This window comes from Canis lupus, chromosome 8 (genome assembly GCF_003254725.2).
Source record: "Canis lupus dingo isolate Sandy chromosome 8, ASM325472v2, whole genome shotgun sequence".
NCBI classification, from domain to species: domain Eukaryota; kingdom Metazoa; phylum Chordata; class Mammalia; order Carnivora; family Canidae; genus Canis; species Canis lupus.
Genome location: NC_064250.1, coordinates 41,218,151 through 41,231,227, shown reverse-complemented (window position 1 = coordinate 41,231,227; position 13,077 = coordinate 41,218,151). Strand labels below are relative to the sequence as shown.

The 13,077-nt window shown below is 34.9% G+C and overlaps 1 protein-coding gene across 16 annotated transcripts in view; it reads right to left on the bottom strand.

Moving 5' to 3' along the window:
• The window catches only part of GPHN (gephyrin), a 634,768-nt gene that overhangs the window by 78,408 nt on the left and 543,283 nt on the right, over positions 1 to 13,077 (bottom strand). For 9 of the 16 annotated variants that reach the window (XM_025444205.3, XM_025444210.3, XM_025444207.3 and 6 more), the window contains 2 exons: positions 6,198 to 6,253; positions 985 to 1,119 (listed from right to left, as the gene is read on the bottom strand). In XM_025444205.3, the coding sequence (XP_025299990.1) occupies positions 985 to 1,119; positions 6,198 to 6,253 (191 nt within the window). The remainder of the gene's footprint in view (positions 1 to 984; positions 1,120 to 6,197; positions 6,254 to 13,077) is intronic. The other 7 variants (XM_025444206.3, XM_025444212.3, XM_025444209.3 and 4 more) reach the window with 1 other exon arrangement.

Here is a 13,077-nt window from a genome sequence, read left to right as displayed (position 1 = left end):
CCTGGCAGAGTCTGTGGATGCCTGTGTGCTGGATTTCAATGTTCTGCTGGCTTCCCTGAAGCCAATAAATCTGTTGGACAGTTTTAACAGCAGGCAATGTGATCTGTATGCCAAGTGTTGAATTTTATAAGCCTTAAATGTGGGAAAGTGATTAAAAAGAAAATCCTAGATCAAGAAAAGTGGCTGTCTCTCAGCATGTCCAAATTTTACTATGTAGCCAGCCCAGAAGAATATTTATTTTAGCTCTAGCTTTTAAGATATAAAATATCTTAAACTACTTCAAAAAACAATTTATGGTAGCCAACCATTAAAATGTCAGTTGAAACTATTCTTTTATTAGTGGCTGATACTCTGGTTCCAATAATTGCCACTAGTTTCAGTAAGATGAAGGCCTGTTTAGACCAAGGAAAATTCTGAATCCTTTAATTGTAAGCTATAGAGGGGGCACTGACACAAATTTAATTTTTCCAGGCTATCATTTGATGGCAAAGATTTTTCTGAATTATAGAAAACCAGAGTTGAAGGGTTATTTGGTTCAAATGCTTGGCTTAGTGTAACATTCAAGAACTTGCCCAAGTGTTCTTTGTTAAATTCTTCTGTAAATTCTCCTTCACATTTTATCAGAAGCTAGTCTTGAACAAATTTCTCAGCTGTAAAGTATGTCAACAGTTAATGTCTCTGCTGTTCTATCTTGAGATACTTTCCTTCTTGGAAAGAAAGAAAGAGTGAAATTTCATGGATCAAATGCAGTTTAAATTCTGTTATAATTACAGTAATGATCATAAAAATATTTCCTGTATCAAAAGATGTTCAAATATAAGGCAATTCCTATTTACTGGAGACACACTCTACAATGTAAAATCTTTAGTTACCAAAAAGACCCTATAAAAAAACACACAAAAACCCACAACTGGATTAATCTTATAAACAGTGCAGAAAATGGGCATGATTTATAACATTGCCATAGGAACAGAGTGCTAAGACCTGGTGATGACGTACATCATCGGATTCCCTGATTAGCTCAGTATCTTCTACTTGTACTACTGCATCAGCACCGCAGGGGATTGGAGCACCTGTTGTAACCCGCATGACTTGTCCTGGCATTACTGTCTGAGTTGGCTGAAAATACAAACATGTAAGAAAGAAATGATTTACTTTTCTGTTGCAAAGGAAAAGTCTACAGGAGAGGTAATATTTTAAGAAACAAACCATAAAAGGAAAATCTTATACTCTTACTAATTTTGGTCCAATGTAATATAAAAACTATCCACAAACAGGTGCATTTATACCAAAGGGACTTGAACTTGATTTAAGGTAATGACCATTAGATAGATGTCTTTCTTGGTGCACTGTTTTCCTTTTGAAGAACTGTCACTTAACGTTTGTCACTATTGTATCCCACTCAAATATGAATTTTCTCAATACCTATATGTAAAGTGATTTGAGTGTCTTTAAGGAAGAAGAAATGTCATGCGATGTGATTTTATAAAAGACAATTATGAAAAACTAGAACGTTGGTCATTTAAGTTCTGATGTTTAAGAAATGTAGTACTTTATTAACTAAACTTTTGACTTAATAAAGGCAAATCAGAAAAATCATTTTAATTATTTCCCTTGAAAAATCTTTCTAAAACATATTAGTTCATTTTTCAATAATGAAAGTCTAGAACATAAAATCAAGTAATTCAAAAATGATCCCAGTGTTTATGATTTGGGTTAAACATTATATCCAAGATTTTCATTATCTGAGCTCTCAAATCGATGTTACAGGAGATTGGACCCGCCTTGCAACCTTCTCTCAGCATAGAGGAAAGCATACTTCTGTAAGATCCATTTGATAGGTTTGATTTGGCCTCAGAGGCCAATGATTCAGGTCAGAGTTGGGAACAGGAATGCTTCAAATTTCCTCTAAAAGAAGATTCTGAGATAATATTTATTTCCTGATAAAGAGAGATCTTTCTAAAGATATATGTTTTTAAGTATTTAAAATCTTAAGTCACAACAATGCAGATAGACTTAACATTACTGAAATGTACGCTTAAAAATGGTTATGATGGTACATTTTATGTTATAGATTTCTACCACATTAAAAAAATTTAGGGAATGATTAAGGAAAAATACCTTAATCCAATCCAAAAATATTGGATGTGCAAAGTAAAACAAGAAATTTATTTATCTTAACAGCCTTAAAAATCTTCTTTCAATAATATTGCAGCGGGACGCCTGGGTGGCTCAGTGGTTGAGCCCCTGCCTTTGCCCTGGATCCTGGAGACCTGGGATCGAGTCCCACATCAGGCTCTCTGCATGGAGCCTGCTTCTCCCTCTGCCTGCATCTCTGCCTCTCTCTCTGTCTCTCTGTCTCTCATGAATGAATAAATAAAATCTTTAAAAAAAAGAAAACTTAAAAAAAAATAATATTGCTGCAAACAATTGGTGGTGACCAATAGCTAAAATTATCAAATCCTTCAATTTATGCTAGGTACAGTGTTTAATGCATTGTTATATTCTAGAATATAAGCCTTACAAAGACAGGTATTTATTTTTTGTTTGCCCCTCAAGATCACATCTTCATTTTCTATCCTGTTCTGTGGGCCACAAGGCTGACCTCTATACACCATTTCAACCAGGTTCCCATCACTCTGGCTTCTGATTAGGTTCAGCCAATGGAAGTGGTCAAGAGATTACAGGATAGGAGGAAGGGAAACTGCTGGGCTGCAGTTTGGGGATGGCTCTATCATCTTTACTATTGAGGGCCACGGCTCCTATTGGGTAGTCCTATCCCATAGCTATGAACCTTCCCCAGGTCCAGGTACCACTCTTTCTCTTTGCCCTGTCAGACCCAGAGGTGGTTGGTAATGGAGTGTCACTGTTGTTAGCACCTGGGTGCTTAACATTCCTTTGTTAGTTTCCCTCAAAACTCTATTTCTTGGATATAGTCTGTTTAATCACCCCTTTACCAGAAATATTCATTGCTCTATCATACCAAAGCCTAGAAAGTGTCTAGCACAAAGGTGGTGATGAGTAAATATTTCTAGAATGAATGAATGAACATTAATGATCTCAGTAGCTGACAACTACATGCATGGAGTATTCCATACTTCTTGGCTTGAAACGCCAATGTTCTCCCTGCTCTTCTCCCACAGCTAATCTCCCACAGAGATTCTTGGGATTAGGTCTGGCCTTGAGCTATATATCTTATAGTCCCTTCTTCTGCTATTTGAATAAAAGACATTCCAGGCTTTTTGGAATGGTTACATTTTTATGTGATTTTCTACCACCATGCTGCCTAGGATTTCATATGAAAAGTTTAGGGCCCAAGCATTAAAATTAAAAAAAAGTTCAATCTAGGTATTATTCATTATCTGGGACATCTTACCATACATGACCATTTTGCAGTGCAGTGATTTTTGATGAAAAGTATTAAAGTTTTTATATATGTATTTTTTAGCAGAAGTACTAACACTAAAACTATCTTCAGAGCCTATGGAACAAACATATTTAATTTAGGCCTAAACAGGTTCTTCTTTTGTTGAAAGTGCCTTTTGGCTCAGGCAGGAAGTGAATCTTAAAGTGAATTTCAGGGCAGTTGCTTCTTAGGCTGAAGTGTGTGAGCCTGGAGCCCTGCCTCAATTTAGTGAGGTTTAATGTACCATACTCTGTAAATTTACTTTAAGTTTTATCGTGGTTGTACCTGTAATCTTCTCTACTTCTTGGCTTAAACCAACTCTTGAGAAGTGTTTATGTGTGATTATTAAATATAAAATTTGACTAAGATTAGTAAATCTGTATGACAGGTGAAGACTTCCTACCAGCTCACTTATATGAGATCCAATGTAAAAGATATCATTGGATTTATATTTATATATCCACTTAGAGTAAACACATAAACCTCAATTGAATGGAATCGTTGAAAAACTCTAGGAATACATGAGGTATTTCCTTTAGATTGTTAAGAGTAACAACTCTTTAAGAGTAACTCCTTATTTTTTATTTTTATTGATATACCTTATATGTTTTAATGTAAAGTAAAAATGGTTAAAATATTGATTTTTTTCCTTAATAGAAATTGTTTTGGGTTTTTTTGAGATTTGCCCAATGACAGCACTTTATAATCATGTAATTATTTTCTTTGACAGTGTCCAGTGCTAATCAATAGGATCAGTAAGTGATTTAAAGTCAAGTTTTTTGGTACACCAAAAAATTATTTTGAAATCAACTTGTAAGAAACTTAAAGTCTCAGTGAATACAATGGCACCTAATTCTCAAGTGTATGTACTTTCAAGAAGTGAGCATTTTGGCTCTTGTAAGATCTCTGAAATTGCTATAAAGTCTGTATAATACCTTAGTTATACATAAAGGATATCATAGATAACTTAAAGAGAAACCCCATTTTTAAAAATAGTTTTCATCTTTTTTCCCCATTGAACTTACAAGAAGTTAGCAACTTTTATGGTTCATGAATTTTTTGTGTTCCTAGTTTTCTAGTACAGTTGGAAGTCTTAACTAGTAAGTAAAGTTTAAGACCATAAGGTACTTATTAATCTGTTACCTATCTACTATTTGTACTAGGCTTTGACTACCACAAACTATTTGCTGTTCCCTAAACATTCCATGCAATTTTTAAAAACACCTCTGTGTCTTGATTTATACTGTTCTCTTGGCCTGAAATGTCCTTTTCTCATTTCTGTTTTTGTAAAATCCTCTCCTGGTCCAGTTCCAATGTTATTTTCTTAATCCTTCTAGGATGAAATGCTCAACCTCCCTATTGTGCTCCACAGTACATGACGGATAGCATTAGTTTAACACTTATTATATTTAGTTGTTTATATTGTCTCCTCCACTAGATGTAAATTCCTTAAGAGTAGAAATCATATCTTAATCTGTTTTATCTTTCCTAGAACCCAACACAGTGCCTGGCACACACAGTAGATATGTTTGATAATAAGACTCAATTGAAGATCAGAGACCTAGAATAATTGGTACTCTGTGGCTTTGTTATACAAATGGATGCTTCAGACATCCAACACTGATTGAAATACATATCAAGAAGTCAAATAAATTATGAGATCATAATACAAGTCATTTATAAAAATGGCCTAGCTGATTCTTTTTGTCAGGAAAACAGTCATGGAGACTAAACCAGCCTGTGTACAGCATCTAATTACTATAGTGCCAGGCTTGGCTTCAGAGATCTATACACAGTTCTCTTCAATGCTTGGATGTAGGGATGAGGTAGCTGGAGTCACCACCGCAAGCACCATTCTTCTATATACTTCCTCAAATTCTCCATATTTTCAGTACATATGGGAGTACATACTAAGCCAAGGAAGAAAAGGCATGGGACATAGCTTTTGCTCAAACCTCCACATTCATTCACTCATTCACTCATTCATTCATTCATTCATTCATTCATATCCTCCTTTATTTTTATATAATGCTTATGAATGCTTGGTGGTAGCAAAAGAAAAAAGTATCTTGGTCTTCTTCTAGTTCTATTTAATAAGGTAGGCGCTCTTTTAACCAAGCTTCAAAATTCACTGGATTAACGCATGTTTTATATTTCCTCTTAAACATAATGATGCTTCAACACTGCTTAAGTTTGAGGCTGTTAGACTCTTGTATAATAATTTTCCACTTGTTTCCAATTAAATGGCCAATTACTAGTGTCAAAAGCATTAAATAAGAGGACTTCTACTGTACTTCCATTATGGCCCATTAATGCTTCATTTCTTAATAGAAATATATGTACACCTGTTCACTGGCTAGCTTCCCAGTGAGAAAACCTTATCTAAGTGATTAGCTAGAGAGGTTAAAAAATTTGCTTCTTCTAATTTTCCCTGTTTGTAACACAAGTTGGAGAAAAGTCTGAGATCACCTAGAAACTATAGTTCTACTGAGAATATTAATGTTTATACAGGAAGAAAGAATCATCTAATCACAGGACTGGAAAATTCTTGTGGGGCATGTCTGTGAGCTATACCAAAAATACAATGTTATATATTAATAAACACAGATTTCTTTCAGTTAAAAAATAATTCTGTTGGTTCTTTCTCATAAGAACCATCCTTTAATCTCTTTGATAACCTGTCTAATCCATCTCTAAGATTTTCATTGCAATGATGGTAGAAGCTTAGAATTCGATGCTAGAAGTCCATGACGCTGAAATCTTCAGGGCCTTTCAGGCCTATGAATCTCACCTGTTCACCAGCTTGGGATTCCCCAATGATGAAACGATCTCCTGGGCCATCGGCAGCTGTGAGGTGAACAGAATCAAGAACAAACATCAAAATGGACCTATAGCAAGGAATAAGGATCTAGTGTTGGAATTCTAAAATTTGACTCAAATCATCAGATAAGGCTTCAGGAAAGTGCAATATTTTTCTAATCTTCTAGACCAGACAATGGTATTGTTACTACTAGTTTGATCTTTGTACCCATCATTCACATGTACCAGTAAAAGTGGTCCTAATCGTGCCCTTTCTTGGTGTCGCAGGAGATTGTCTTCCTGTTGCTCTATAATTTCCATACTTGTAATTTTAATTTTTTTAAAGATTTATTTATTTTAGAGAGAGAGAGAGTGAAAGAGAGAAAGCATGTGTGAGTCAGGGGAGAGGCAGAGGGAGAAAATTTTCAAGCAGACTTGCTGCTGAGCAGGGAGGCCAATGTGGGCTGATCCCACAATCCATGAGATTACAATTCATAAGATCATAACCTGAACTGAAACCAAGAGTTGGAAGCTCAACTGACTGATCCACCTGGGAACCACATATACTTGTACTTTTTAAATAAAATTATTTCTTCTAGCCTCCTCCTAAATAAATATACCACCTTTTCTATGGGTATGTATGGGTGATGCATGTATACACTATTGTGGATATATCTTATCTATACAGATAAAGTACTGTTGATATTCATATTTTTCCATTTTTCTATAAATTTCAAACTATTCATACTATTCTTATTTATCACCCAGTCTGATTTTCAGAATAACCCAGTTGAGTAGAAAAAAAACATATCTTCTTTTTTTCATTTCACATTTGAAGAAAATGAGTTACAGAATGAAGGAACTTAGGTTGACAAGTTCTTGTTAGTGGCAGAGCTAGGACTAAAATACAGTCCCTTAATTCCCAATACAGTATTTAAAAAAAAAGGGTCAAAATGCTATTTCTAAATCATAATAACGCAGTTCTGCATTACAATTTCCACTATTTATTTTTATTTTTAGAGATTTTATTTATTCATGAGAGACACAGGAAGAGAGAGAGAGAGAGAGAGAGAGAGAGGCAGAGACACAGGCAGAGGGAGAAGCAGGCTCCATGTAGGGAGCCTGATGTGGGACTCGATCCCAGGTCTCCAGGATCAGGCCCTGGGCTGAAGGTGGCGCTAAACTGCTGAGCCACCTGGGCTGCCCGCCACGATTTATTTTTAAATCAAAAGAAACACTTTCAGAATTGAGATGGAAAAACATCCATTTTTTTTTCTATATATAGTATAGTAAAATTATATTATTGGATGAAAAAATATTCCTGGAGAGAAATGTATTCAAAAGCTTTTTTCAACTATGATATGGATTTAGATCTATGCTATTGGCAAGGCAGTGCCTATCTAATGTGTTTTATGATCATGACCATTACTTCCATGTCATCTGCATACAGCAAGGATTTGTGGATTCATACACTGAAAAATTAACATTTTCTATATGAATATTTAAATTATATTTGCAATCATGCTGATAAATAATAAAAAAGTATTTCTCTCTTTTAAAAAAGACATATGAGGGACGCCTGGGTGGCTCAGCGGTTGGACACCTGCCTTCGGCTCAGGGTGTGACTTGAGCTGAAAGCAGACACTTAATGAACTGAGCCACCAGGTGCCCCCCATTTTGTGTTTAAAAAATTTTCTTTTAAAGTGAACAATTTAAAATAGACATAAAACATAGAATCATTGCTTCCACAATTATCAACTTTACCAATCTTATTTCATCTATCCTCTCATTTATTTTTAGAGTATCTTAAAGTGAATTTTGATTTTCTAACTGTATAAAGTTAAAAAGTCAATTATCTTTCAGAATTCCACACTATGTCTTAAGTATGAATAAAGTTATGTTAAATGATTTTTTCTACTAGAGGCATTACCAACTTGCCATCTCTTATAAGTAACCTAGACATTTCTCTTTTACCTCTTGCATAAGAGGAAATTAGCAGGATTTTAAAGTAAAACAAAGCTGAATCTGAACCCTGGTTCTGCCTATTAATAGCCTCAGGACTTACAGCAAATTTTTTTCATTTTTAAAAAATTTAAAATTAAATTAGTCATACATCATTAGTTTAAGATATAGAGTTCAGTAATTCATCAATTGCATGTAACATCCAGTGCTCATCACATCACATGCTCTCCTTAATGCTCATCACCAATTACTCCATACCCCTACCTACCTCCCTTCCAGCATCCCTCAGTTTGTTTCCTATAGTTAAGAGTCTCTTATGGTTTGCCTCCCTCTCTCTTTTCATCTTATTTTTCCCTCCTTTCCCCTACGTTCATCTATTTTGTTTCTTAAATTCCACACATGAATGAAAACATATGGTATTTGTCTTTTCCTGACTGATTTATTTCACTTAGCTTTATACTCTCTAGCTCCATCCATGTTGTTGAAAATGACAAGATTTCATTCCTGATGGCTGAATAATATTTGAGTGTGTGTGTGTGTGTGTATAACTTTTTGAGGAACCTCCATACTGTTTTCCAGAGTGGGCTGTACCAACTGCATTCCCACTAACAGTGTAAGAGGGTTCCCTTTTCTCCCCATCCTCACCAATATTTGTTGTTTCCTGACTTGTTAATTTTAGCCATTCTGACTGGTGTGAGGAGGTATCTCATTGTGGTTATAACCTGTATTTCTCTGATGCCAGGTGATATGGAGCATTTTTTCATATGTTTATTGGCCATTTGTGTGTCTTCTTTGGAGAAATGTCTGTTCACGTCTTCTGCCCATTTCTTCACTGGATTATTCGGTTTTGGGTGTTGAGTTTGAAGAGTTCCTTATAGACTTTGGATACTAACCCTTTATCTGATGAGGTATTTGCAAATATCTCCCATTCTGCAGGCTGCCTTTTAGTTTTGTTTCCTTTGCTGTGTAAGCTTTTTACCCTGATGAAGTCCCAATAGTTCATTTTTGCTTTTGTTTCTCTTGTCTCAGCAAATTATTAAGCCTTTCTCTGAACTTCTGTTTTCTTGTTGATAAAATTCGGGATAATAATTCTTTAAAACCAGCATCTTTTAAAGCTTTTTGTTCCTTTCATTCACTCACTAAATTTCTATCCAGTCTATGTCCTAAGTGTCATATTAGGTGCTGGGACAGAGTGGAGTAAAACCAGACATGGTTTCTATTCTAATGCAGTGCCAATTTGCTGCAATGTTTTTCAAACACTGGACCAAATATGGTGGTGGGCTATAAAGTAAACTTGTAAACAATTTTTTAAAAAGGTTTTATTTATTTATTCATGAGAGACACAGAGAGAGAGCGAGGTAGAGACACAGGCAGAGTGAGAAGCAGGCTCCATGCAGAGAGCCCGATGTGGGACTCGATTCCAGGTCTCCAGGATCACGCCCTGGGCTGAAGGTGGCACTAAACTGCTGAGCCACTCGGGATGCCGGTAAACAAATTTTAAAATGAGAACGAATAGAAATACATTTCAGCATACATGGTAAGGATGAATATTGTTTCATTATTTTTGTTTCTATATGTGTGCAAATGTACATTTATATATTGTATATGTTACTTATATGTGTGTATAATGTATTTAATATGTCTCTTCTTATGGGTGCAGTTAAAGCCATTGATGTAGTGGAGGAGATATTAATCAAATAATCACATTAATAAATACATAAATGCAGATTAAGGAAACCATTCTAAAAGAAAGGAATATAGTTTTATGAAAGCATATAATGAAAGTGCCTGAACTATACTGGAGGGTCAGGGAAATCCACCGGGATAAAAATATTTCTGGTTTGAATATGAAGGATGAATAAAAGGTAAGTAGGCAGAAGGGGTATGTGAGTGCGAGAGAGATGCGAGAGGGAGGGACAGGGGGAGAAGGAGAACTATGAAGTGGAAATGCTCCATCTAAAGATCTTCACCTATGTGCAAAGGCCTCTGGTTCATATCCTCCTTGTATCTTATGCCCTAGCCACTCTCAATTTCTAGAACTGTAGCTCCTTGAGAGTACCAAGATGACTAATATTCCAGCTCCATAATATACACTACTTCTAGTGCTTGGAGTATCCTTTTCTTATCTGTGCCTTCTGATTAAAGACTTCTTAGCTTTTAAGACTCAGCTCAAGTGTCATCTTTTTTATGAAGTCATATCTGACTCCTCTTCCCCCAAGAGTCAGCTACTTTCTCTTTTGTTTCCCCAGTGTATTCCCAAAATAATTCTAATTATGGCTTCCTAATTATTTGCAATTATTTGCTTATTTGTCTCAGAGGAATCTGTAGCATTTGCTGCATAATAGGTAGTCAATTAAATTTCAATATGTGAAGTATTAAAAATGTTCAATAAATGAATGAGCATGGCTCCTAAGAATCTACTTAGAAGGATGTATGCATAAATGAAAAATAAATAATGTTTTTAAACACAAAATGCTGTATTTCTAATGGCTTCCATCCATTTCTTGCTGGTCCATGCAAATAGTTTTCAAATATGAGTCAACATTGACCATCTTTAGAATGTTTAGAAAGACTGCTTTGGTTAATTTTATATAATAACTTAGATTATGTTGCCATTCTGTCTAGCATAGTTCCTAGCTCATCACTGATTTTCAATAAATATTTGTTAAAAGAATAAAGAAATGAATTTGGCACTTCCATACTTAGGTGGGAAGTTTGTAGACTGATTTGTACATATTAGTACTGTGCTTTCTAAATTTTCTTGAATAATTTCAAAAATGTGTATGCTTAATTTCTACAGCTAGATTATGAACTCCTTAAAGATAGAGAACACTTTCCTTTATTTCTTTTTTTGAAACCCTCTGCTCTTCAACCTTCTGGTCTCCTGTTTCCCCACACATGCAAATACACCTACACTCAAAATGCCTTATATTAATATTCTGCACAAATGTTCCAAATAAATGTCTCTGAATAATGAGTGGCTGGAGATCATTTGGAGGCAAGTCTGCTATGGAGTGTCAAGAAGGCCAATATCTGTAAGAGTCCTTAAATGATTCTAAGGAGCAGAGAAGGTGCACTGACTGGAGAGAGAATATGTGTTCACTTACATTAATGTTCTTCACCTTGCCCTGAAAATTTCTATCTGGGAAACATGTCTCTATATTGCTAGCTAAAGAAGGCTCAATCAAACCACATTATAGAAGGTTCTTGGTAGCAAGAGAGAAGTTTCTTTTTTATTATTATTATTTCCTTTGTAACAGTACTTCTCAACCCTTAATGTGTGTACAAATTACCTAGGGATCTTGTTAAAATACAGATTCTGATTCAGTAGGTCTGGGATAGGGCTTGAGGTTCTATATTTATTTCCAACAAGCTGATGCTAATGGTGTTGGTTCATGAATTACCCTTTTTGAGGAGTAGAGTGCTCTAAGATTGAATTGAATATAGACAAATTCGAGCTTAAAGAAAGAGTAAGGAGTAAAAAAAATTAGTGAACTACAACAGAAATCCTGATTTTATGTTATCACCAAGGCTCACTATTGAGAAGAAGCAGAAGCAGAGGTACGTTGGAATATGAATCTAATGCTTGGAAAAGAAATAAACTAAGTAAGCCACAGTATGCAATTGGAAAAGATGGATGGATTCAAGGATTACTGTAGAGGCTTAGAACCCCCACTCTCCATATTTAGAAATTTCTCTTAATAAGTGTTGTTTTTCTTTTTTGTAACTGTAGAATTTAATTTGAAGGAAGTGATAAAGCTAAAATGAACCAAATTATATAATGCAGCAAATGCATTATTTAACTTATTCATAATGCTTAATGCTAGACCCTGAAGGTGCTCCCACTTCTACCTTCTTTTTTTTTTTTAATGTCCAGAAAACACTTTAGTCATCTTCACCTGTTTAGTTAAAGATTATATCATTTTTAAATGGATACCATTAGATAACTATTCATTGTGGCAGTGTGTAGAAAATGATCTTTCCTGAGCCCTTTGCCATAGAATTATCCTTCATTTTCTAGTCATATGGGAAACTCTCTGTAAGCCTCCTGAAACAAACACTTTATAGCTTCATTTATTTTCAATAATAAAGACTTTCAACATTTCCATGGTAAGACTGAATAAACTGAGGCTATAGAGATAGCATAACTTTCAGAGGCCCTAAGAAGTATTTTTGACAGAAGAAACAGGAAGAGGAATTAAGAATTGATTATGGAACGAAACTGTCTAAGGATGGATGATAGGCAACAGAATAATAGTATTTGTGTGTATACTAAAATTAAGATTATAGAAAGTGTTGGATGGGGGCAAGAGAAGGTGATAAGACTAGTGCAACAAGATTAATACTTGCTGCAATTATATTGAGGATAAAATCAGGAGAGTTGTTTGGAATTTTAAATCTGTGGCTTTTTCTTATGGAAAGCAGGAAATTAAGAGTAGGACAGATGAGTATTTTATATTCTTTACCATCATCTTCCAGTAAAAAAAATGCCCATTTATTGTTAGTATTGGGAAAAGAGGTACTATTTCCTTAAATACAGTATTTTAAGCTTTCTGGAATTGATCAAGATTAATTAATCCAAATATCTCTCTGTTCACTTGAGTAATATTCCCAAATCATAAGGCCCTCTTCTTCATCCAGAGTGACCTATAGTGGAAGGCAATAGTTTATCAAATGGAAAACTAGCCGTTACCAGGGATTTAGATGGAAGAAATAGAAACCCTAGAACATGGCTTTTGTGAAAGAACAAAAGCTCTAAATCAGAGATTATACTGAATTTTAGTATGTACTTTAACCCACTGGAAGGGAAGTACAACAAAATGTTAATAGTGGTTGGGAGTGAAATAATGGGTAATTTTAAAATGTTCTTTTTAATTTTCTGTATTTTCATAAGTATGTATTTCAATCAG